The 26,861-nt window shown below is 42.0% G+C and overlaps 1 protein-coding gene across 1 annotated transcript; it reads left to right on the top strand.

The window, feature by feature from the left end:
- Positions 1-25,253, top strand: LOC149313734 (acetylcholine receptor subunit alpha-like). The gene is made up of 9 exons (XM_089523272.1): positions 1-121; positions 2,385-2,530; positions 5,144-5,188; positions 7,031-7,140; positions 8,012-8,207; positions 9,492-9,729; positions 11,379-11,602; positions 15,813-16,052; positions 24,764-25,253. Exons 1-9 carry the CDS (start codon positions 79-81, stop codon positions 24,893-24,895), a joined length of 1,374 nt encoding a protein of 457 aa, XP_089379398.1. The 5' UTR covers positions 1-78; the 3' UTR covers positions 24,896-25,253.
- The last annotated feature ends 1,608 nt before the right edge of the window (positions 25,254-26,861 follow it).

Genomic DNA, 26,861 nt, shown 5'->3' on the forward strand with positions numbered 1-26,861 from the left:
CAAGCACTAGTCTTGGAGGAAGCAATGCTTTACTCAGTGTTGGATCTTGAAGATTTTGAAAGCCCCTGAAGAAAAGAGATGGATGCCCGATGTCTATCACTTCTTTTGCTCCTTGGACCAGGTAAAACCATTTCATCCAGTACTCTTGGTTTGGCTTCTCTGAGATAATAGACAGACCTTGCCTTCAAAAAGACAAGATCCTACTTCTATTAGGTTTAACTGAACGTAGCATGAAAGACAGTGTAAAAACAACAAAATGCAAATATTGCTTTAAAATTGCTTAACTAAAGAATTAAGCTGTAAGGTATACATTTTTTTCCAATTTATAAGGGTTCTATCATGACAGGGTGATAAGTAGTTGTAGCAGGATTTGCTGCTGCTAAATGTAAGCCCGTCCATTATTGGAAATTGCTTTATATACTAATAATGGAGGCGGGTCTTCCAAACATATTTAGACCATTTTGAAAAAAACAAATAGGAGTATTAATTTTATAGAGAGAGACCCTGTTAGATTCTGCAGAGAAATTTATAATACCCTTACTGTATGCAGTGAATTGATCCATTGTGTCCTTGGCTGAAGTTGCATCTTTACCTTAGCAGCTAATTGATGGTGTAAACTTCCTTTTATGGTCTAAAGCTACTGGACTTTACTACCAGCTTGTCTGGTTTATTTGTATGCCATGTAACATTACAAGGATTATAGAGCAGAAAAGCGTTTATTTTCTAACTGCAGCTTTAATATTGCTCCTCTTATCAAGACTGATTGAGCACATGTGTTTATGTTCCGTTCCTTCACTTTTCAATTTGCTGCATTAGTGATTCTTCCCCCCCCCCCCCCCGTTGTACCTTCTCTTTATTTCCCCTCCAAATGAAATGTTCATAAAACTCCCTTTAAATAGGCTTTAATTCAATTCCAAATAATAATTTAAGATGTGTTTCGGGATGTGTTCTAAAGAACTTGCACAGTATTTATTGTTGCATATATTATTGTATTGCCTGGTTCATGATCAGCAAGGGAAAATGTGTTTAATCTGCACTGTTTATGACTATAATTCTCTTGTCATTTCCATGAGAATAGCACAGGGATGTGTTTTGCAAAGGTCATAAAACTGATCCTAGCTTCTGAGATGTTTGAAATGATCGCTGAAAGTTGAGAGTAGAAAAATCACCATAACAGCTAAGTTAAATGTTTAGCATCTCCAAATATCAGTGACATTATTTTTCACTTGTCATATGGGTTACATACTGGAATACTTTTCTTGCTAATTTTATCCATAACCATGATCCACCACAGGTTCCATACTGGGAAAGAATCAGTATAGCAAATCACTCAATCTGATGTATTTCATTGAAGTCTCTCCCAACAACAGTTTGTCAGATGCCACCATCCAATTTGTGAAGCATGGGATATTCCTCTTTAGCCCATTCAGTTCAGAAGATACCACAGCTCACAGCAGTAGCTTTTTAAGGGGATCTAAGTGGGAAGGAAGAAGCTGGGGTGACCTTGGAGTCCTTTGCTCCAAACATGTGTCATCCTTTCCAGGGGAGGAGGCTGAGAAACAGAAAGTATTTTGCCATTTTCCTTTTCTTAACCCCAGATTAAAATACAGATGTAAACTAATGCCAAAGATGAATAAAACAGTAGAGATTTGTATGCAATGTGGTGTTTTGTTTTGTTTTAAAAAAAGAAATGAGTTCCTAAAGCCCGACATAAATTGACCTACACATGAACAAACAATACACCCTCCAAAATATAATAACTTTCCAGTCTGTAGAGAAAAAAAAGGAGACCTTTTTTTTCTGTCAGAGAAACAAGCACATTCTTTAAATCTTCAGACATGAATAGGATCCCCCATTTAGAGAAACCGAGCAGCATTTTAAATAACATCAATGGCTTATAAATGGCAGACCTCCTCAGAGAAGACCCTGAAGTCCCATTGAACAACTTGTAATAAAGTATTGCTGAAACCTTCTACAACCCTGGCTATGATCTGCTGTGGTATCAGTGGAAGATATATATTTCAATATGGATATATAGGGAAAGTATAGCTTTGATCTGTTCCATTTTGCACATCCAACTAGACACCATCCTTAGCTGAGATGGGAGTAGGGAGGCTTGCATCAGTTGAGAACAAAAACAGTCCAGGACCTTCCAGCTGGTTCATAGATATTCAGAGGCCGCTGTTTCACTCAAGGAAAGAGACTGTAGCCAGACTTTTGTCAAAATAATTTAGCTAGTTTGAGGTACGATGTATTCTGACAGGGAGAGGTATCCATCAGCGAATCCTTCCTAACAAGTATCTCACATCAGCTTGAGGTGGTTCTCTCCTGCCTGACCAGTGGGTTTGATTGAATTTCAAGTATTTCTTTTTATTGTCCTGTAGCTATCCTGGTTCAATGTTCCGATTATGAAACTCGTCTCTTTTCGGATTTGTTCAGTAACTATAAGAAGGCTGTCCGCCCAGTCAGCAACCATACTGAACCCGTTAGAGTCATTGTTGGACTGCAGCTTATCCAACTGATCAATGTGGTACAGTAGAAATATTAATGATTTTTAGTAAATGATTAAATAAGTAGTATATAATTGTTAGTAGCAGCCATATTCATTTGGCAGGAACAATGTTGTATTGATTAATCTGTTAAATTAATGGATCAACTCTTCAACTCAAAAGGCTGATTAACTCAACTCAAAAAGTTAATCAGACATTTAAAAACAATTAAATATGCTGCCCTTTTAATTACAGATGCCTTTATTAGTGTACCCCATTTTTTTAAAAAGCAGTCATTAATTCTTTTTAGCAAATATTCCAGAGACTACATATTCCAAAAGACAGTATATCTACAATATGAAAACACATTTTTAAACCTAATAATATATGGGCTAAATCTACAGTTAGACCTATCTAACGTAGACTGTGGTCCAAAACAACCAACAGAAATAATCCAGTTTGAGACCACTTTAACTGTCCTGGCTCAGTGCAATGGAATTCTGGGAACTGCAGTTTTGTGAGACATTTAGTCTTCTCTGACAGATTGCTCTGTGCCACAATAAACTACAATTCCCAGGATTACCTAGCACTGAGACAGGGCAGATAAAGCAGTCTCAAACTGGATAAGATCTGCACTGTGTTTTGGACCACCGTTAAATTAAAGAGAATTGTTTAATCAACACTAATGTAAGTCTCATTGATTTCAGTGGGACTACTCAGAACCAGGGTTCCACCATATAATGTAGTCATAGAAACAGGGTGCACCTGGAGCAGGGCCTCAGCAGAAAATCTAAAGATTTAGGGAGGCTGGATTTGGAAGATGCAGTCTTTTTAGTGTTTGGGCACCAATCCTTTAGAATTTTTAAGGTACCAGAGGGCCCATACAGACAGGCCAAAATAAAGCTGCTTCAGGTTTCTTTGGAAGTATGCTGTTTAAATGACACCGCATTGTAAGAGGCCAGAAGCTGCGCCAAAGCTGCACTCCAGGCCTTAGGACTGGAGTGTGGATTTGGCATGGATTCCGGCCTCTTAGGACACATACATAATTTAAATAGCATTCCTCCAAAATGACTCGAAGCAGCTATATTCTGAACAGACAATGTGAACAGTTGGAGTTATATAAACCAGCCAGAAAACTGACAGCAACCATTTAAAATTCCAGCAGTCAAATTATACATAAATTGTAATATCTTTAAGAACAGCCCCATGTATATAGACATTGAGGCAGATGTGTAACTATTTATTAATTATATAATCCAGTAAGATTGTTTTTTAAAATTACTAATTATTATATACAAAGGGATCTTGTAGCACCTTTGAAAGTATGTGAAAGAGAGAAGTTGGAACTGTGAGCTTTCATAGACTTTAGCCTACTTCCTCAAATGCATGCTACACTGTCTCTCATTTATTTGCAAAGGTGCTACAAGATCCCTTTGCAAACTAATTTTCCAGAGAAACACAATTTTGTCTTTTAATTATTATATAATTTATTATTAATAATAATTTAACCAGAACCATAGGCATCTCTTAAAAGATGAAATGCCTCAGATTCAATTCATAGTTTCCAGCTGACTTTAATCAGCTGCTGAATGGTAAATCAATGTAAAGCAGTGATACAATAGGTCTACTCTAGCAGGGGCCAGCAATTGGATTTAGGCCAATGCTGACACTTAAATGATAGCAACCATGTGAAACAGACACATAAACCAAAAACAAAAATATGCTTCCTGGTTCAGAACTTATACTGTTATACTAATGCTGATTTAATGAATAGATTTTTAGACTGATCACTAAGGATTTTATCACACACAGAAAAACCAGCAAGAGAGATGCAGGAACTAAAAGACAAAAACGGGTCTTATCACATTTACCCATGACCAGGCTGTAGGTAGTCCCTATCCACCTGGGGAGGCTGTCTACAACCCAGATTTGTCCCAACGCTTTTTCCACCCACTTTTCCCCTGGATGGTAAATGCGATAAGAACTATTTTTAGATCCTGCGTCTCTCTCACTGTTTTTTCTGTGTGCGGTAATCTCCTAAAATTCACATACAAAAAACCTAATTGACTTGAGGGTCCATCTGCACTTTATAAATAATGCAGTTTGACACTACTTCAACTGCCATGGCTCCATTCTACAGAATCCTGGAATTTGTAGTTTTGTGAGGCACCAGCACTTCGACAGAGAAGGCTAAAGACCTTATAAAACTACAAATCCTAGGATTCCATAGGATGGAGATACAGCAGTTAAAGTAATGTCAAACTGCATTATTTCTACAGTGTAGATACACTCTCAAGCCCTAATTAAAAATATAAATAGTGGAATCAGTTCACCATAGCTTCACCCAGGCTAATGCTCTTTAGATGTACTGAACTACAACCTCTTTCACAACCAGCCATAGACTATACAGGTTTAGATTATGGGAATTATGATCCCACACATTTGGAACTCCTCTTTAAACTGATTTACAGAGTAAAACCAGTCAGATCCCAGTGAAACTTATAGTCTACAGTTTGATAACGGAAAGCCAAGAAATTGGAGGCTGGGTAGAAGGCAAGAGTAGGAAAGAGTATTTATATTTATATAATTTCATCAACATGTTTTTGCTGAATATTAGCTGCCATCTTTTAATCTTGCTACTTTGCTCTCTTAAGGATGAAGTGAATCAAATTGTAACAACCAATGTGCGTCTGAAACAGGTAACTCCTTGTCAGCAGAATTATAAATCCACTTATGAAAAAGCAGCATGTTGTACTCATTGCCCATGGGTCCGGTCCCTCTTGATTCAGATATGTTCTGCAACAGTGAACATGAAGGCAACAGAAAATGAGATGGTCCTTTTAAAACCACTTGACATCCCTTTGTGAGATTTTTGTGGACTGTGTTGAATGTGAACATATCAACAATAACTAGAAATGATAAAATGTCTAACATTCCTTATTTGTGTCAGACGACAATATCTGGACAAAATTTTCTGAATGCCTCTTATTTGGTTGACAAGCAGATTTTTGAAGCCTTTTGGCTGGGATTACAGCAGCCAGGCAACTGATTCCATGCAACCCCTACTACTCCATGCTCCTTGGCAAATTTGTTTTGGAACTAGGCAAACATTCCAAAACAGTTTTTGTTACAGAAGGGTGAAGGAGACTTTGGCCCTCCTAATGGTTTGGACTTCAACTCCGAGAAGTTCCAACCACTATGGTCAATAAGGGACTGTGGGAGCTGTGGTCTTAAATATCTTGAGGGCCAAAGGTTCCTCAGGTCTGTGTTACTGCATGGGGTTTGCTATTCAAAGACAGTCAGAGATCCTTTGGGGCATTCTTTACATAAGGGGTAGGAATGGTGTGCTCTTCCAAATGTTGTTGGACTATAAACCGCATAGTCAAAATGGTGAAAGATTATGGGAGATGCAATCCAACATTGGGGGATGCAGTGGCTTAGTGGTTAAGATGCCAATTCTGATTATTGGAAGATTGGCAGTTCGAAGTCCAAGTGCCGCATGATGCGATGAGCTCCTGTCACTAGTCCCAGCTTCTGACAACCCAGCAGTTCAAAAGAATGCAAATGCAAGTACCACCGGTGGGAAGGTAACAGCGTTTGGTGCAGTCATGCTGGCCACATGAACACCAGAATAGTGTTCATTCAGACAATGCTGGCTCTTCAGCTTAGAAACGGAAATGAGCACCGCCCCCTACAGACGGTTATAACTAGACATTAACGTCAAGGGACTAGCTTTACCTTAAATCCAACATTATCTGGAGGGCTAGACAATTGCCACTCCTGCTTTACACATTGAGATTTGCACTGATATTTATTGATTATTGCACCTGCAATCCCACTGTTCATGTCCTAGCAGTCACCTATCTAGGCAGAACCACTTAGCTTTAATAAATTTACTGCCTCCTATGTTCTCAGATCTACCCTTTCACACTCCACTAGTTATATTGCTATCATTCTATTTTAATTGCTATGGAATTTTGGGGTTCACAGTTTAGGAAGGGGCATTTCTAATCCTCAATCAGACTACAAGACCCAGCATCCCATAGTATGGAACCATGACTGCTAAAGTGCAACCCTAGTGCTACATTTGTGTAGTATGTAGGTTGGGGAAACTTTGGTGCTCCAGATGTTGTTGGATCGCAACTATCATAATCTCTTACTATTTGGGTATGCTGCCTAGGGCTTCTTGGAGTTAAAATCCAAAACATCTAAAGGGGCAAAGGTTCCAATGCTGTAGGATTTATGAGGCCTTTCCACACTACACAATTGTAGCACTATATTCCACTTTAATTTCCATGGCTGCATCCTATGAAATCTTGGGGTTTGTAGTTTATGGAGGCACTAGAGTTCTCTGGCCGAGGTAAAGAATTGTTGACAACAGACACATCTTGGTTTTTCTTCCCAAATTGGAAACGGCAACTTTACTTAGCTCCTGTTTATGGCACCAGTTATTTTTAATGGATAAAATAATTATTCTGCGTTAAGGTGGCATTTAACCATATGCTTGTTTGTTTTGATTCTATTTAATTTAATTTTGCTAGCAATGGATGGATGCAAATTTGAAATGGAAGCCAGAAGATTATGGTGGTGTGAAACAAATTCGTATCCCATCAGAAGAGATCTGGCGCCCAGATTTAGTTTTATATAACAAGTAAGTAGGACTGTTGGTTCACATACTAATCCCGTGGCACAGTTCTCTAATGAGCAAACTCATGAGTCCAACTCCTGCAGGAAACAAATCATGATTAAGGCAATGAGGGCAGACTGTAGGTTCATGTCTCCTGTTTTTGTGTGTTTTTCCAGCTTATACAAAATAATGTTCAAAATATTTATTTCATATGAAATAAAAAGTACAATTTTTTGCAGTATAAGTATTAAATTTAGTGCTTCCAGTCTATGCTAGATGCTAGAAATGGCACTTTGTATTGCTTAAACAACTGCATCCTAGTAAAATGTAGGCAATGCAATGTAATACATTAGAGAAACTGATTTTTATTTATCAACCATTGCAAAACTGACACCATGTCACCTAACATAGCATGAGACCAAAGTGATTTTAAACAGAGGGATTTCACATATAAAGACTAAATTTTCCTTAATTCAAGAAAGCCTTGGTTGGGTTAATTGTGCAGAAATGCCAAAGAAATGCATCATATGTGTAGATTTACCTAGATGTATATATCTGCATGTTTCATTTTTTTAAAATTAAAGTACGATATTCTATTTTGTCATATTTATATTTACAAAACAGATCATTTTAAAATCAAACTCAGAGAAACCTGAAGAGAGGGGGGCTCTTTCAGGTAACCTGGGGCAGCAATCTCATTTCCACTTATGGAGGAATTTACTCAGTGGGTGTTATTTCTGAGTATTACATGTATGGGATTGAGCAGTAAATTATGCCTGACCTCTCTCAAATCAGCATGCAATGGATTCTGCTAGACTTGCAATTAGAAATGGTTAGCCTCTGTTTTAAACTGTGTGCTGTTCATATACTGATTTTCATATTTTTCATTTTCCAGTGCAGATGGCGATTTTGCTATTAATAAGTTTACCAAAGTCCTTTTGAACTACACAGGCCACATCACATGGACGCCTCCAGCCATCTTTAAAAGCTACTGTGAAATCATAGTCACCCACTTTCCATTTGATGAGCAAAACTGCAGCATGAAGTTGGGCACATGGACCTACGATGGCACTGTGGTTGTCATCAGCCCGGTAGGCTACAATTGGGCAGCCAGGAGTATGATGCAGAGACCAAAATTTTCTGTTCCAGATGGGGCCCTTTTGTAGAAGCCATCTTTATGGGCAATCGCAGTGTGAGGGTGTGCCTTTTTTTAAAAAAAAAATCAGCAAACACACCAGCTCTATCATTAGGCAGAATGAAGCAAATACTCTAGGCAGCAGATGCTAATGAAGCAACATTGGCAGTACTCCTGAGTCTCCTGGCGGCTCTTGGAGGACAAAGTTGTTTGTGTGTGTGTCACACAGCCCAAGCCTACTGCCTTCAAGTTCAGTGGAAGTCACAACCAGTGTTGAGTATATTGTTCAATTGTCAGACCAAGCAGTGCATGTACAATATAATGGAGGGGATGCCATTTTGTGCATTGCCTCAGCAAGAAAACTAGATTGGACCTTCCTTATCTGCAGTGCATATCATAAATAGCTTTTGTGGTCCCTTAGGCGGTTTACAGACCGTCTTTGGGGGCGGCCTGTTCCCGCCCCTTTCCCTGCCGGATCAAGGCCTCAGCTGCCATAGCAGCAGCCTCTGAGGCCCTGATCTGCCACTTTCCCAGGACACCCAACAGCGGCGGGGACGAAGAGAAAGGGGCCGCTTCACCCCTTTCTCATTTGTGTCACTGGCACAGCTGTGTAAAGGCTGTGCCAGCGACACAGACCTGGAAGGAGCTCCGTTTCAGAGCTCCTTCCAGCACTGCGGAAAGGGTGCCCCAGGTGCCCTCGCGTGGCGCCAGGACGTCACTTCCGCGCCGCTCCATTTGGAGGTGGCGTGGTTGTGACGTCCCAATGGTGGCACTCATGTAGAATGGGTGCCGCTATTTTGTACGTACTAGGTACGTACTAGGGTTAGGGCGTCTGGAAAGGACACCCTTTCCTAACCCTAGTACGTACCTAGTACGTACCTTTTGCCCGTCTGTAACGCGCCAAGGTTTCACAAGTGCTGCTGCTGCTCTTTCTCCTCCCCCACAAGTGTGAGAGGGTTCCAGGTACCTGCATGGGAATGCCATTTAGGAAGCACAAAGCCCCGTTGAACACAGGGAAGACAACCCCTGGTTCTTTGCATTCCAGCTGGATGCTCATCCAAGCATTTTTTATTACTCCATGGTAAATGGGGATTAAAAGTTAAGCCACAGTAGCAAGCTGGTATTATCAATATCAGCCCAGTAGAGGTCGAAAAGAACACAAAACATCTGACTGATTTGGAGTAGCACCTTTATTTTGATTTATTATGTTCTTCAGATATATACTTTCCTCTCCCTTCAGGAAAGTGAGCGCCCAGACCTGAGTAACTACATGGGCAGTGGAGAGTGGATCATGAAAGAGTACCGAGGCTGGAAGCATGAGGTTACCTATGCCTGCTGCCCTGACACTCCATATCTAGATATCACCTATCATTTTGTGATGCAGCGTTTGCCTCTCTACTTCATTGTCAACGTCATTATTCCTTGCCTCCTCTTCTCATTCCTAACAGGATTAGTGTTTTATCTGCCTACAGATTCCGGTATGTGCATTTTATACTGCAGCTCATAACATCAGTCTCTCCCTGCTGGCTGTCTTTAACCCTTATCAGATGAGTCTGGAACTGGGGGTCTTCAGCACTGGGCGGTTCGAATTCACGTTATTTCGCACAATACCATCATACCTGGGAGCCCCTCCGAATTGGCATGATTCAAATTGGCCAATACGCATTCGCGCGAAGTGCATTCAGTGCAGAATGTTTTGTCACACCGGTGCTCAACATGAGGATTGGCCGATTCGTATCGGCCCCCTCGCACATGCTCAGTGGTGCCCTGCATGGGTTGCGACCTTAAACGCTTCCGGGGTGAAAGGGGAGGTCACGTCATGACAGCCCGGTAAACAGCTGGAGAGCCAGCTCATGCACATTAACAATCGCGATACAACGTGCCCTCTCTACATTCCTCTCTGTTTCCTCTCTACATTCCTGCTTGGTTTTAACGTTACCATGACCTTCCCTTGCGACAAATTAGCAATGCCCGGTTGTACGTGTGTGTGTGTGAGTGTGTGAATATGTATTCTGGGGGGGGGGAGGACCAGTTCCAGCGGCTGTCAAAGAGGCTGGATGGCCATCTAAGTAAATGGGGATGCTTTTTTCCTCCTCCTCCTCCCGGCTTGGGAGCCAGCATAAGCTGCATCCCAAGAAGGGAACAGGTGCGGGGCCGCTAGAATCGCGGCGATCGCCGCCGTTCCAGCGGCTCCCGCGCCTCTTCCCTTCTTGGGATGCAGCCTATGCTGGCTCCCAAGCCGGGAGGAGGAGGAGGAGGCTGCCGGAACCACGATTCCAGTGGCCCCCCGCGCCTCTTCCCTTCTTGGGATGCAGCTTATGCTGGCTCCCAAGCCGGGAGGAGGAGGAGGAGGCCGCTGCCCCCCCCCCCCGCTTCCCTGGAACCGGCAAGAGGAAAGACCCACCGGAAGTTAAAATTGGAATCTGGGGGTCTTGCGATGGAATTCAGGATTGGGTAGTCACACCAGAGCCATTCGCACTGAGATCGAACAGAGCCCCAATCCAGGATATTGCCAATCCCCTTATCAGCGCACTGGCCAACACGCTCCAAAAAGAGGAGCCAGTACGCATTCAGTTCGGCATCTCGCGCATTCACGTGAGTTCGGATTGGGCCATTCGAATGCTGGTATGATGGTATTGTGCGAAATAACGTGAATTCGAACCGCCCAGTGCTGAAGACCCCCAGTTCCAGACTCATCTGATAAGGGCTTTTAATTCTTCTTCTGTTTTAATATTGAGCTTATAAGTTACTTCTCCCCTCCAAAGAAAACCCACCTCCAAATGCAAACTTCAGAAGAGGGATTTTCATCAGCATTTTACTAGAGTGGACAGTAGAGAACCCAGGAAAGGAAAATAATGATATCTGCAGCAGGGAAGGGAAAAGGGGGGAAATGTATTTATCTCTCTTGCCCGATCACATATGACTGCAGTGATTCTGGGAATTATCTGTGCCTACTCTAGAGCCAACAGTGTTGGATTTTTTTAAAATACAAATTTAGTATCATATCTAATATGGCCCTTCTTTGAGTCTCTACCAGTGGAAGGGTTTCATCCACTATGCCTTCCTCTGAAAAAATCTTTCCATTCCTTAACACACATGCTGAATCCCTTGTCTCTCCCTGCCACAGGTGAGAAAATGACCCTGAGCATCTCTGTCCTGCTTTCTTTGACTGTGTTCCTCCTGGTCATTGTGGAGCTAATTCCCTCAACCTCCAGCGCAGTGCCATTGATTGGCAAATACATGTTGTTCACTATGGTGTTTGTCATCGCTTCCATCGTCATCACTGTAATTGTGATCAATACCCACCACCGCTCTCCAAGCACCCACACTATGCCGCAGTGGGTGAGAAAGGTGAGAGAAAAACTATGGCCAGTAAATACTCATCCACACACAGTTAACAAATGGTAGTGTTGATAGTGTTGGGAGAAAAGCCTAGGACATGTTGATTTATCTTGGACCTGGTAAATCTAGAGCCCTTGATGAGATGCCCAAAGGATTTTGAAGATGGACAAGAGCATTACCTGGATCATGTGCTAACATAATTGTGGCCCTACCCGTGAGTGGGATGATATCATTGCACTTGTGACCTGCCCTTACTGACTTTCACAGGGTGACTTGTTTGGCCACTGTGTGAACAGCATGCTGGGCTAAAAGCTGCCTTATATTGAATCAGATCCTTAGTCCATCTAACTTTATTGGGAGTATATGAGTTTTTGTTCTTCTAACAAACAGAAATATTGTATTGATTCTGGAAAATAATATAATTTTTCTTCTTAGGATTGTTGTGATTTCTAAGAGACTGTACAGAAGAACTTTCACTGCATGCTCCCTGCGAGAGGAATAGGAAGGAACTTATCATGTGCACAAATAAGCCAGTTTACTACCTCCATATTCAGTTCAAGATCCGGGATGCCCCCGGATGTTATCAACCTAAAATTGATCTAGCCGCAATGCTGCCACCTGGATGCATCCTAGGTTGAAGCCTTGTTCAGCCTGCACTTTTTCGATGGTAACATCTGGGGGGATCCCAGATCCTGAATTGAATGCAGAAGAGGTAAACCAGCTTGTTTGTGCATACAATAAGCTCTGAAGAAACATCTTCCACACATTCACTGTGAGCAGATAGCCTGCAGTGTCATTTATAATCATTCTACATAACCAGCAGGCTATATTTGCATCCAGTCATTTAAAACTGATAGTAAGTAGTAAGTGGTAATGTATCTTTCAGATTTACAGTTTACATAATTATATTTAATCTTCTCAGCAGATTGGAACAATATTTCCAGAATTAGCCTATCCAGAGTTTAGAAAGTTATTTTTACAATTCATTTGTCATTTTAGTTCCAAGACCTAACAATAGTAATTAATTATAAATATTGTTATAGTTTTTTCAAGAAACAACAGCATTTCCCCCCCAAAAAATAACTAGAATGAATATTTTTCAATTATGTCAGGAAAAAACTCTTCTAGAACATGGCCTTATAGCCCAGAAAAACCTACAATTTAAAAAATATATATATTGAAAAAAATGTTCAGACACAACACAGAACGTGAACCATGTGATAGTCCACCTCTAACATTTACTGTTATATAGTACAGAGCCCAAACCCCGGCCACAACAGATTGTAGTCACATTGCAAAAGGAATCAGTGTTGCCAACAAGCCTCGAAGATAATTCCCGAAAATGTTTGTCCAAAACACACTGAATCCCCCCACATCACACGGAATATTCAGTCACAATTCCCGGAAAATTCCCATAATGTTAAAATGGCGGATGTTTTGCAAATAAACATAAACATAACTGAATAAAAATAATTGTAACTTATTTCAACCCTCAAAATCACCATTGAACCAAACAAAGAATCTTTCAGTTCTTTTAAGATCTTTATTTTGACATGAAGGGGGTTCAGGAAGCTTTGTGCCAAATAGAAATGTGTTCGGATGCAACCGCACTGCAGAAATAAATCCAGTTTGACACCCTTTTAATTGCCATGGCTCAGTGCTAGGGAATCCTGGGAATTCTAGTTTTCGGAGACATTTAACCTTCTCTCTCAGCAAACTCTGGTGTGACAACAAACTACAATTCCCAGGATTTCATAGCACTGGGCCATGGCAGTAAAAACGGTATGAAACTGGATTGTCTCTGGAATCTGGAGTGAAGATGCAGCCTGAGTTGGGTCCAAGACACACTGCAGAAATAATCCAGTTTGAGACTGCTTGAACTGCCCTGGCTCAGTGCTAGGTAACCCTGGAAAGTGTAGTTTTGTGAGACATTGAGCCTTCTTTATCAAAAAGAGCTCTGGTGCCACAACAAACTACAATTCCCAGGATTCCCTAGCACTGAGCCAGGAGAGTTAAAGCGGTCACAAACTGGATTATTTCTGCAGTGTTTTGGACCTTCGTTATTAAAAATGCTCAAGGTCCAATCCATACTGCAGAAATAATCCAGTTTGAGACCGCTTTAACTGCCCTGGCTCAGTGCTAGGGAACCCTGGGAATTGTAGTTTTGTGAGAAAGAGCTCTGGTGCCACAATGAACTACAGTTCCCATGCATCTGAGGAAATATGCTTAAGTCTAGGAAAGCTCATGCTGCCAACCTTTTTTTCAGTGAGACTCAAAGGTGCTACAAGATCTCTCTATCATCATCACCATTATTATTATTATTATTAAATCCAAATGCAGCTGAAGAAGTGGACTTAAATTGGCAACACTGATATCCTATAGACTCCTTCTCTGGGGCTGCGATCTGGAAGCGTGGAGGCAATTCCCTTGTCAAACCAGGGAATCCTGGGAATTGTAGTTTGTTGTGACATGTTGAGACACTGCTTTTACCAGCCAGGGCTCTATGCATGAAATTCTGGGCTTGGTGGTTTGTTGGGCCCAGAATCCCATCGCAGGGAGCCTTGCAGTTAGAAGCAGTGCCAAACTGGATTATTTCTGCAGTATGGATGGCAATGGAAAAGAGAACGAAAAAGAGATCCACAAAACAAAATTCTTGGAAGACAGGGCAGCAGGGGTGCCAACTGACCAGGTGCTCTGCCCATGCTCAGAGGCATATTTAATCACTAACACACACACAAACTCTCAGGGACATCACATTCACATGATCACACAGCAGCCACTTTGCTTTCCCCTGAAGCCTGAGAATGTCTGGGGGGGGGGGGCAATCACTGTTCTCTCTCTGATTGGCGGAAAACTGTTACACTCCAAAGGGTTGGTTGCTCTGCAGCAGGCTGGAGCTGAAATGGGCCAAAGTCGCGGAAAAGGCACTGAAATAGAGCCAGGCACGAAAATCACACGAAAAGCTCTGAAAAGTCCCCGTTTTCGCGTGAAAGTTGCGAAATTGGCAACACTGAAAGGAATACAGTTATTTCTTATTAAAACACAACTATAATGTGACTAAGGGCCTGAAGAGACGGGCCAAAATAAAGCTATTTCGGGTCACTTTGGAGGTATGCTGTTTACATGACACAAACATCTTAAGAAGCCAGAAGCTGCACCAAAGCTCTGCTCCAGTCCTTAGGACTGGAGCATGGCTTTGACGTGGCTTCCAGCCTCTTAGGATGCATGCATCATTTAAACAGCATACCTCCAAAGTGACCCGAAGCAGCTTTATTTTGGCTGTCTGTTCAGGCCCTTAGTTATCTTATGTGACTTAGTTATTCAGGAGGGGAACTAATTACAACTAAGCTATTGTTTATAAAGAGTTACTTCCAAATTGTATTAATTGGTTTTGCACTAGGCCATTATCTGGGGGATAGTTGATGCTCCACAGGACCAGACCTAACAATAAGCAGAGGAAAGCAGCTGTTTCAAGCAGCTGACTCTAAGTCGGCATCTGCACTGCAGAATTAATGCAGTTTGACATCACTTTAACTTCCATGGCTCAATGCTATGGAATCTTGGGATTTGTAGTTTGTTGGGGCTACAGAGCTCTCTGACAGAGAAGGCTAAATAACTCACAAAACTAGAGATAACAGAGTTCCATAGCACTGAGCCATGGTAGTTAAAATGATGTCAAATTGCATTAATTCTGCAGTCTAAATGCAGCCTTAGTTTCATGGTTAATTATTTAACACATTGTATTATTATTATTATTATTATTATTATTATTATTATTATTATGTTTCTAGTCCTTGGATGGGGTGCTTCTCATTTTTTTCTGTCTCAGCTGCTAAAATAACTTGAGAGGAAAGCTCCAGTCTGCAAGTGGACCTTCACTGCCAATCTGATAGGTATAAATAACAATTCAGCCCTAATATAAGATGCTAATCAATAATGGGATGTGATTCAGCATTGCTATGAACCCACTATGAATCTGTCATTTAACAACTATGTACAATTGAGTTTTTACATTGTGACAACCAAAAATATCTGACAGCTTCTGGATGTTTCTTTACCACAATCACTACCACCCACCATCACCAAATCTTACCACAAATATGAGAGAGTCCAGGTTTCAAACAGGAAATACTTTGTTCTGGGAATAAGAGTGAGGGGCAATGTTTTATTTCTGATTAAGCCATTGCCTTTAAAATGTATTGTGATGGGTTTTTTTCAGGTTTTTATCGACACAATTCCAAACCTCATGTTTTTCTCAACAATGAAGCGGCCTTCCAAAAACAAGCAGGAGAAAAAGATTTTTACTGAAGACATAGACATTTCTGAAATCTCTGGAAAACAAGGTCCAGCTGCTGTGAATTTCCAGTCATCGCTCATCAAAAACCCAGATGTTAAAAGTGCTATTGAGGGCATCAAATACATCGCTGAAACAATGAAATCAGACCAAGAGTCCAACAATGTAAGACTGCTTTCCTGCTATGAATCACTTCTGGTTTTAAAATAATCCACTTTCCTTTGAGAGCAGTATTAATCTGTCCATCTGTTTCTAACTGAGGCCCACACATACACTGCTGACCTTTCTGTTCTGCTGCTAATGCAGTAGCTAAAGAGCCATAACAAATGTCTCCGCCAGCCTGTTGCCTTCTAGATGCATTGCACAACAACCCCTATTATCCCCACTTGGCTGTCTGAGGATTATGGGAATTGTTGTCCAACACAACAGAAGAGCCAGGTCAGAAAATCTGACTAATCCATATTAGTGACATAAGGGCTTTTGTTAAAATGAGTTTCTGACTGCCTCCATCCACTGCAGCAGAGAGAAAAAAGATAATGGGGAGGGAGGATATATACAAAGTTTTTCCAGAGAAACTATCAGAATGAAATATGGGATGCCAACCTGAAAGTTAGTATATGAAGTGTAGCCAAGGGTCCGTAGGGGAATTTTTATTATGTTGTTATTAGTATTGCAAGAGGGGGCTGGCTACAAGAGCCCACCAAGATCGTCTCCCGATATGTATACGGAGTAGACCAGGGCCTCCCAATAACTGAAGCTGAGACAGATTGCAATAACTAAATGTTTACTTTATTGAAAACAGGGGGGACACACACACAATGCACACACTCACACACACATTCAAGGCTTAGGAAGGTAGGTTGGAAATGTGGAAAAGATGTTTAGGCTTTGCTAATGGTATACTCACCAAGATGTAGTCTTCCTCCGGGAAGCGAATGGGATGTGGGACAGTGAGACAAGTCTGCTCCGCAACCTGGGTTTGAGCAGAAATGCCGGCTACCAGAACAGAGGTCTGACTGACGTGGAGTAAGTAGACCTTTGGGATGGCGCGCTGAGCAGCCAAAGTTGGGACCTTTTAAGGGCGAAATCTCGCCTGAGGGCAGAGAGTTTTGGTGATTGGAACAAAGGCGTTTAATTGCTTTCTTTCACCTGGATGTCTGGATCTGATAATATCAATGACTTAAGTTGTTCGGACAACAGACTTGAGGAGGGGGTGATAGCTTCAGGAAAGGCAAACATTTTACTCCTTCTGACTCAAGATAATCCCTTCATGCGACTTCCCAGACCTTCTAAGATGTAAATGGGGCTTTTCCCCTCAGGGGAGGTGCACATGTCCTCTTGCTTTGCCAGTAATGGCGGACAGGCTTGGAGTCTGGCCAGGGGTCATCCAAGGGTTATCACTGATTCCAAAATTTATATGAAACAGCATGGGTAACAGAAGCATTTCTTCCTGTCCATATAATTAATATAATAACAACTCAGTTTTAATGTAATGACTAGCCCTATTCCACCACTTTAAAAACAGCAACACCACCTCAAAGTTGATTTAATAATCATTGTTAGTAGCAAGATAGATAATGTAATTCTTTCTCTCTGAAAAAGCCTGAATTATTATTTCACTTTAAAGCACCACAGTTAGGGGCCATTGTAGAAATTAAATAGTCCTGTATCAGGGGTGCTGGAGGTGTATCTAGCTGTTGTTGAACTTTGTTTTTGTTGTGTACCAAATCATTTTTTACTTATGGTGATCCTAAGGTGAACCTATAATACGCTTTTCTTGGCAAGTTTCTTCAGAGAGGCTTAAATACAACTCCCATTATCCCTACTCATCATATCCAATGCTGAGGGACCATGAGAGGTGTGGACCAACAACACTAGCAACCACAGTCGCCAGTCCCTAACATATATGAAAGCCTGTGTTAGGTTTCTACAGCTCACTGTTCACCAGGCCTTCCATCAATGTGTGCTGACTAGGCCCATACAAATATCTTATGTGATTTCCAAATTCAAACTCTGGTCTTCCAGGTTTTGGACTTCAACTCCCAGAAGCCACATCCATCTTAGCCAATGGTCTGGGATTCTGGGAGCTGAAGTCAAAAACACCTGGAAGGCCAGAGTTAGGAAATCACTGGTCTAGATAATTTACATCTCTCTCCGACTATACATATAGGATGACAATTTAATCAGTTACAGCAAGAATTTTGGAGCCACCACAGTCCCTTGAATAATGATACCATTATGTACAGTTCCCATTTGGAACACTCCCTGGGGCTGGCAAAGACATTTTGCTTTCTGGGGCAACATCAAAAAGCAAAAAAGGTATGGAGTCTCCCTCTCCCACCCAGTCATCCTATTCTCCATCCACACGGAGAAGCTCATTTGACTGGGAGATGAACCTTATTTCAATCTTACTGACAGGGACAGCCTCTAACATTGTATCAAGGGAGCTTAGTTAGTATTGCCAGAGTGAAAACCAAGGCAGCTCCTGTTTCTTTAATAGTTGAGTAGAAGGAGGAATTTTGGCAGGTGTTGCTTGTTACTTGGTTGCATAAAAGGCAGCACCTGCTGAAATTCCCTCTTCTGCCCAACCATTAAAGTTACAGAAGCTGTCTCCAATGTTCACTCCAGCAACCAACCCTAAGCTTAGTGGACTGAGGGGGGAAGATGGCAAGAATACAGCTATTTCAAGCATTTCAAGGATGGCCACTGACTTCCATGTCAGGATTTTGGTGAATTTGCTCTGGGTTTTAATCCACATTTTAAAGAAGCTATCCGAGATGCCAGCACCTTGGATACCTTTTTTTTGTTGTTGCTGTTGTGTGCCTTCAAACAAAAAAAAAAATTCCAACTTATAGTAAGCCTAAGGTGAATCTCTCATGGGGTTTTCTGGGGCTGAGAGTATGTGACTCATCCAAAATCATGCAGTTTCCATAGCTGTAGCTCAAACCATTACATCATGCTGGCTCTCCTTTAGAATCTATAATAAGCCCCACTGACATGGGAGCCACAGCCATCATTGCAGCATTTGCTATCTATCTCAGCAGGTTGCTTCATAGAATCATAGAGTTGGAAGAGACCGCAAGGGTCATCCAGTCCAACCCCCTGCCATGCAGGAAATCTAAATCAAAGCATCCCTGACAGATGGCCATCCAGCCTCTGTTTCAAGACCTCTAAGGAGGGAGACTCCACTACATTCCGGGGGAGTGTGTTCCACTGTCAAACAGCCCTTACTTTCAGAAAGTTCCTCCTAATGTTGAGGTGGAATCTCTTTTCCTGCAGCTTGCATCCATTGCTCCAGGTCCTAGTTTCTGGAGCAGCAGAAAACAAGCTTGCTCCCTCCTCAATATGACATCCCTTCAAGTATTTAAACGGGGCTATCATATCACCTCTTAACTTTCTCTTATCCAGGCTAAACATTCCCAGCTCCCTAAGTTGTTCCTCATAGAACATGGTTCTCCTTTGGACAAGCTCCAGTTTCTCCACATCCTTTTTAAATTGTGGTGCCCAGAACTGGACACAATACTGCCTTTGGTTGGGCTGTCCAGCAGAAGCCTACTCCAGAATATTCTAGGCCTCGCCATAAATGTTAACTTCCTTCCTTCCTTTTCCCCTCTTTCTTCTTTGAAAGATCTCTAACTCCTTGTACTTCTGAAGATGTATATGGACAATATATATGTCTAAGTAGCATTCCATCTCCAGCTTCCTTCTTCTATATCTATACTATACAAAATATTATAACGATAATTCCATAAGTGTTAGGCTTACTGTTTTCACATTCTAGCTCTTCTTCTGTCATAATTCCCCAGCCTGTCACGTTTCCTCACCACAAAATTCTTCCTATGATCTATCATCACATGATTCCAGGAGATGTCACAATCCTGCTGATTAATCTCCAATTAATCATGAGAGGCATGCTGAGCTTCTAAAGCTGGCCTTCAGAACAAGAAGGAAAATAATTGTCAACATAATATGCATCTATTTTTCCAAAACAGCTAATGAAACAAGTTTCCCATCAGAAACAATTGATGGTGTTATCAAAATAACCATTGGAACATCTTGTCTTAGTACTTTAGAAATAACAAGTATGTCTTCTTTACATCCAACCCACCTCTAATTTGTACATCTTTCAATTTCTTCTGATATAAGCAACTTTGCTTATATAAGCACAGGGACAAACTTCACGTCACACAAAAACTACATATAATGGGCTCTCTCCTACAAAGCCTATTTCTTGCAAAGTATCCTGGTGGAAATCCAATAACATCCAAACAATGATACTTTTATTGGGTCAACCAAAATGTACAATTACAAGTTGCAAGCTTCTGAAGTCACACTGGCTTCTTCATCAGGCAAATAGGAAAAAAAATTGAAGATGTTAGTCACAGGCCTGCATTTTCTGTATCTGGTCTTAGTTCAGATAGTAGGGAGGGCTATCTGCAGGCTGGCACTTTCCCCTTTTGGCCAAGCAGTTGCTAGGAGATTTTCAAAGTCAAGGAAATTTTGGCCTTGTACAGATGGGCCAAAAAGCACGTATTCGGTACGTGCTAGGGTTGCCTGGGAGCGTCCTTTTCAGATGCTCCCTAACACCAGTACGTACTCAGTACATCAAAATGGTGACACCCTGTCTACATGGGCACCGCCATTTTGATATAACGGCCATGGCACGTCCAAATGGTGTGGCGCAGCCATTATGTACTGGCGCCACTGAAGGGCGCTTGTGGCACCCTTTCAGCAGTGCCGAAAGGAGCTCCAAAATGGAGCTCCTTTTGCGCCCCGTATCGCTGGTGCAGGCTTTACATGGCCGCACCAGCGATACTGAAGAGAAAGGGGCCAAGCAGCTCCTTTCTCTGTCTCCCCGCCACTGTCGGGGTGTCCTTGAGGCATGAAGCGTTTTGCCGCTTCCCCGAGACCTGGAATAGCGGCGGATCGGGGCCTCTGGGCCCCCTCCCTATCGCTACCTGACTTACCACATGTTCAAGAAGGGATAATGTAGTAACGAAAAAAAGCAACCTGATCCCCTTTAAGTTTTTGGGAGAAAAGATGGGGTGTAAATTTACCTAATAAATAAGTGACACTGCAGACTTCTTTGTAAAGGATTTCAGGGCACACTGGGCCAAGGAAGGGATAGTATGTAATTCAGGGTTGCGAGACTAATATTTTAAAATTATCCATTTTTAAAAAATCAATTCTAAAGAAGGAAATACCCAACTGTTGTATTGAGTTGTTGGTTATATTTAGCTAGCAAGAGTTGAAAGTGTCCAGTTCTTTTACCTCTTGCACATTTGCTGGTGGTATTCAGCCAAACTACTACTGTATCTCTAAGATGGCTTCCAGAAAGTTAGTTGTATTAACCTGTGGCAGCAAACTCAACAGTCTTGTGATTTGAAAACTGATGCTACGATAAATCAGTTTTGGTTATAAGATGCTGCTGTTGTTTTTGTTGTTGTTGTTATTTCATGGCAGGTACAAATCTCCCACAAAGAACTGCATACTCTGCTTTGGGGGAATGTTCTGGTGGGCAAATGAAGAAAGTATGACTTTTCTGAGTAGGAGATCATTTGCATGGGTGTGTTTTAGACTTCATCCTTTCCCTGAATCTGGACTATTAACATGATTAACTGGCTTGACTATGGCCAGTACAAGAAAAAGTATTTTTAATGAAAGCCATTTTTTATCCTTCTCTTGCAGAAGAAATATTTCATATTATCCCACAGTGATTTTGGGAGATATACATGTAATGTAGCTGTTATGTAGTTGTATGAAACTGACATAAATGCAATTGGTTTGGAGTTTCTCATTTCTCCTTTGGGTAGAAATGCCACTGGCATGGGGATTTGTCACTCATAGTCTTGCCTATTCCCCACTCTATGCAGGCCTTAGCATATTATACTGTACAGCATTTGGCTCCCTCTTGTGGCCAAGGGGCTAGCAAAATTCTTCATCAAAATAATTTGGAGAACTTACTAGAATATATAATAGCATGTAAAAGCATACCTTGAGCTAATAAGAGTCTCACAACCATTGAGAAGTGTGTGAGAGAGGTGGAGGGAAGAAGAGACTGAAGATCTTTAAACCAGGGAGTGAGGTGAGAAAAACTGTATATTCGAAGCATCAAGTAACCTTTGGGAAGAATCTGATAAGTGGCTGGTTTTCAACTGCCAATATTCATGGGGAGATTTATATGTCTGTGCTCTACTCTAGTTGACTGCCTTGACTTGTGTGAAAGTTTCAGGTATGGTACACTGATCAACAGAGACTCATTTATATTAGCTTATGTTGGCTCAAGAGTCAGCATGGTGTAATGGTTTGAGCACTGGACTATGACTCTGGAGACCAGGTTTTGAATCCCAGCTTGGCCATGTAAACCATCTGGATGACCTTGGGCAAGTCACACTCTCCCAGCCTCAGAGGATGGCAATGGCAAACCCCCTCTGAACAAATCTTGCCAAGAAACCCATCCATGGGTTTCCTATGAACATTTGGCTGGCCACTGTGGGAAATAGGATGATGGAACCAGAGTTTGGTGAAAGAGTTAGTTAGTTAGTTAGTTAGTGGCTCTTCGGACAAGCCATGAAGGCCAGCCTGGGGGCGGAGTCAGGGTCTTGCATCCACATGACACAGCCCCAACTCCACCCCCCATGATAGGTTCACCTTAAAGTCGCCATAAGTCAGAAATGATTTGAAGGCCCACAACAACAAAAATGTTGGTTCAAGTACAATAGTGTTCAAAAGGAAAAGCATTTCACATTCTATGGTGAGTTATCAAAGGATGGATATATCTGTGTAAATCAGCCCCCATGCATACAGACACTTTGATTACTATGAGACTTCAGAAGAGTCCTGGTAGATCAGGTTAAGGCTATCTGTTTCAACAAAGCATGGAAAAGTTACTTTTTGAACTACTAGAACCCCCCAGACATGAGCACTGGCTATACTGGCTGCAAGATTCTGGAAAGTACACCTTAAAAAACTAACTAAGGTGGGTTACAGACCGCCAAAAAGCGGCGGCCTGCACCCGCCCGTTTCCCTGCCAGATCGGGGCTTCAGCAGCCAGAGCGGCAGCCGCTGAGGCCCCGATCCGCCACTTTCCAGGCCGTGGGGAAGCGGCAAAACGCCACTTCCCTGCCACCTGGAAAGGGGTGTCCTTGGGGCTCCAAGCCCCAAGGACACCCCGCGACAGCAGGGAGGAGGAGAAAGGGGCCGCTTGGCCCCTTTCTCCTCTGCGTCGCTGGGCGCAGCCATCTGAAGGCTGCGCCCAGCGACACAAAGCCAGGAAGGAGCTCCGAAACGGAGCTCCTTACAGGACCTTGGAAAGGGTGCACTAGGTGCCCTGGGGCAGCCCGAATATGTCACAACCGCGCCGCCTCGTTTGGAGGCGGCACGGTCATGACATAGTGATGGTGGCGGCCGTGTGGAATGGCCGCCGCCATTTTCTACATGCGGAGTGCGTACTAGGGTTAGAGGCGTCCAGAAAGGACGTCCCTTTCTAACCCTAGTACGCGCTCATCACGTACTTTAAGGCCCGTTTGTAATGGGCCTAACTAACACTTTCACAAAGCTCTGGTTCCATCATCCTATTTCCCACAGTGTCTAGCCAAATGTTCATAGGAAACCGATGGATGGGACATGGGTGGGACATATTACAGTTTGCTTTCAAAGATACACTGCCTCTGAGCATGGAGGTTCCCTTTACCTATTATGGCCAATTGCTGTTGATAAATCTACTCAGTTATCAAAAGTCTTTCTAATTTAGCATGTTGAATTGAGGGTTTATATTCATAAGCTCCAAAATACCTGGAAATTGCAGAGCTGTTAAGAGCCCTGCCTTTAACAGAAGTATTATGGTGACAATAAGATATGATATTTTGTGCTGCAGTTAGTTGCAGGTTCACTACTCCCTTGGAGTTGGATGGATATCAGTGGCAGAGTAAAGGACCTCAGTCCCATACTACTATTTATCACCGGGGGATACATTCCCAGACTTACCATGGAAATGAGATACTACAAATAATAGCAAACACTATTGAAATGAATGGCTTCTGGAAGAAGTTGACCATAGAGTTGCACTGGAAGACCTAGAGATCCTAGAGAGAACACTTCTCTAGACATTTCTAGATCCTCTAGTGCAACTTTATGGTTAATATATGCTGGAAGCATACCACAGAATCACACTGGAAGACCTAGAAAATGCCTAGAGATAATGTCTTTTTTCAGATGTGGCTAAGTGAACCCATGGATACTGGACCCATGGATATGGGGATTGCACTGTACTTCTTTCAGGCATGAATTCCTTTTTTTTTTTAAAGATAGCTTTGCTTTCTCCCAAAACTGGGATCCAGGACAGCTTATAAAATAATTAGAAAAGGCTGATACAACTTTAAAATACAATAAATATTTTAAAGAAATGGTCATATTAAAACAACTGCATTAAAAGCAATTTGAAAGCACTTTTTAAAAAAGTGCAGTACTTCATTAAAAGCCTCTTCCACAGCAGACAATCAGTCCCCTGAAAGCCTGCCTGAATAAAAAGGCATTTGCTTGCATCTTATATCAGTGCCTCTAAAGCAATCATGCAGCTGAAACTATGGAAGCTATCGTGCTACCATTCTACATTACATGTACCCAGCTGGCAAGTAATACCATCCACATTGATTCGTATTGGAAAGGAACAAATGCAAGGACGCCTTTTAGACTGGAACCCTTTGCATTTTAACATGTTATGATGTGAGGAAGGACAGGTGAGATAGTAACTGTTCCTCAGAAAAGGAGGTCCCAAAGTATCCAGAGCTAACACCCATTGGCAACCAGTAACTAGGATTTAAGTTAATTCTAATTTCTTCCTCTCTTCCCCTCCGCCTTTCTTTTTCTTTCATCAGGCTGCAGAAGAATGGAAGTTTGTTGCTATGGTGGTTGACCACCTTCTCCTTGGCATCTTCATGTTAGTTTGCATCATTGGAACTCTGGCTGTTTTTGCTGGTCGCCTCATTGAATTACACCAGCAAGGGTGAAAACAGGAAGCCCAGTGAAAGAGCGTGGCTTGGATCCTAATAAAGCAAGTTAACTTCAGGAAGTATGCAGAAGAAAAATTTCCTGTATCCCACACACACACACATTCCTTTCCCCCTGCAAAAGGCATTCAGGTGAGAGAGGTCTTTAAAGTCTGGATGACAAGACACAAAACCTTCCTTCCATGAAAGCCCTTAAATTAACACATGGCATGAACCAGCCTTTCTTATATTTTAATGGCTACTCACGTTATCATTCTGTGTCCTCTCCTTAGACACACAATATTAACATTTTGGAAGAAATAGATCCAATAGGCATAAATCTGGACATCACATTTTGAATGTTGTTTGTGATACTTTAAAGAAAGATAATTACTTCAGCTAAATGCTGAAGAATATGGATGTGTTTTCACCGCTGCAGCTGGTTGGAGAACAGAATGAGAATCTTTGGCCTGTTACAGACAGCCAAAATAAAGCTGCTTCGAGTCACAGTGGAGGTATGATGTTTCAATGATGCATGAGTCCTAAGAGTCCAGAAGTCACACCAAAGCCATGCTCCAGCCCTAAGGACTGGAGCGTGGCTTTGGTGTGGCTTCTGGACTCTTAGGATGCATGCATCATTGAAACACCATACCTCCACTGTGACTCGAAGCAACTTTATTTTGGCTGTCTGTAACAGGCCTTTGTCATTCTGTTTAAATCACTAAGTGAATGAGCCTAGGAGGCAGTGGATTTTTACTGTTTAGGGTATTTAAAAGCATGCTCTACAGTTTTATATTGTTGTTATTATTGCATCCCTTCAAGTCAGTTCTGACTTATGGCTATCCTATCATGGGATTTCTTGGGTTTTTAAAGGGAGGTTGCCCTTGCAATCCTCTAAGGGTGAGAGAATGTGAATTTTCCAAGATGTAAATGCCACTTGGTCATCTGTAGTGTCTAGCAATTTAGTACAAAGAACCTTGTGCCTTGCCCACAATTGAATGGCAGACCATTAAATGAGTTAATAGAATCATAGTCCCATAGAGTTGGAAGAGACCTCAATGGCCATCCAGTCCAACCCTCTGCCATGCAGGAACTCACAATCAAAGCACCCCTAACAGATGGCCATCTAGCCTTGGTTTAAAAGAAGGAGACTCCACTCTCCTCCAAGGCAGTATATTCCACTGCTGAATGGCTCTTACTATCAAGAAGTTCTTCCTAATGTTTAGGTGGAATCTCTTTTCCTGTAGTTTGAATCTGTTGCTCTGGGTCCTATTCTCTGGAGCTGCAAAATAAAAACTTGCTCCATCTTCAATATGACATCCTTTCAAATATTTAAACAGGGCTATAAGTGGATAAGAGAAGCTTGTTGTGACTGTCAGAATAACTTGCTTATTCTGGTTCCATGGCCCAATCCTCTAAAATGTCACTGGAATTGATATGTATAGAAGACAGACAAAGTTGCTATTCTGTAGACTCAGCCCATGACATTTTGTTGCTTGAAGCAATGAACAAGATCTCTGTCACACACCCATACACACACCCCTGTCCCAGAAGTCAACTGGACCAGTTCCTGAATCTTCCTTCACCATACTAGTGATGGAGACAGTATCACCTTCTGGTTTTGGAGGAAGGAGACTAATGTAAGAGGTGCAGAACATGCCAAATTACACTCATACACATCTCCAGTCGAAGGTCATGGCCAGGAGAGACTGGTTAAGCTCCCCTGAGCATGAATGTTCCCCCAAGACAGATGTCTCATTTTGTCTAATGATAAGGTCAGCCTTGCAAAACTGTATACTACATTTGTAATGGTGTTTGCTCACATACCCATCCAACTCCTGCCTACTCAGAGGTCTCCTCCTGCCAATCAATAGCATGTTCTTTCTATTGTAAGTGTATTTCCAAAATATGTTCATGAAAGCCCTAAATTTCAGCTCTGTCTTGGGGATTTATTTTCAGGGCCAACAATACTGACAAATCTCCTGAT

This window comes from Sceloporus occidentalis, unplaced genomic scaffold (assembly GCF_023333645.1).
Source record: "Sceloporus occidentalis isolate IW3139 unplaced genomic scaffold, rSceOcc1.0.p SCAF_4, whole genome shotgun sequence".
Lineage (NCBI taxonomy): Eukaryota > Metazoa > Chordata > Lepidosauria > Squamata > Phrynosomatidae > Sceloporus > Sceloporus occidentalis.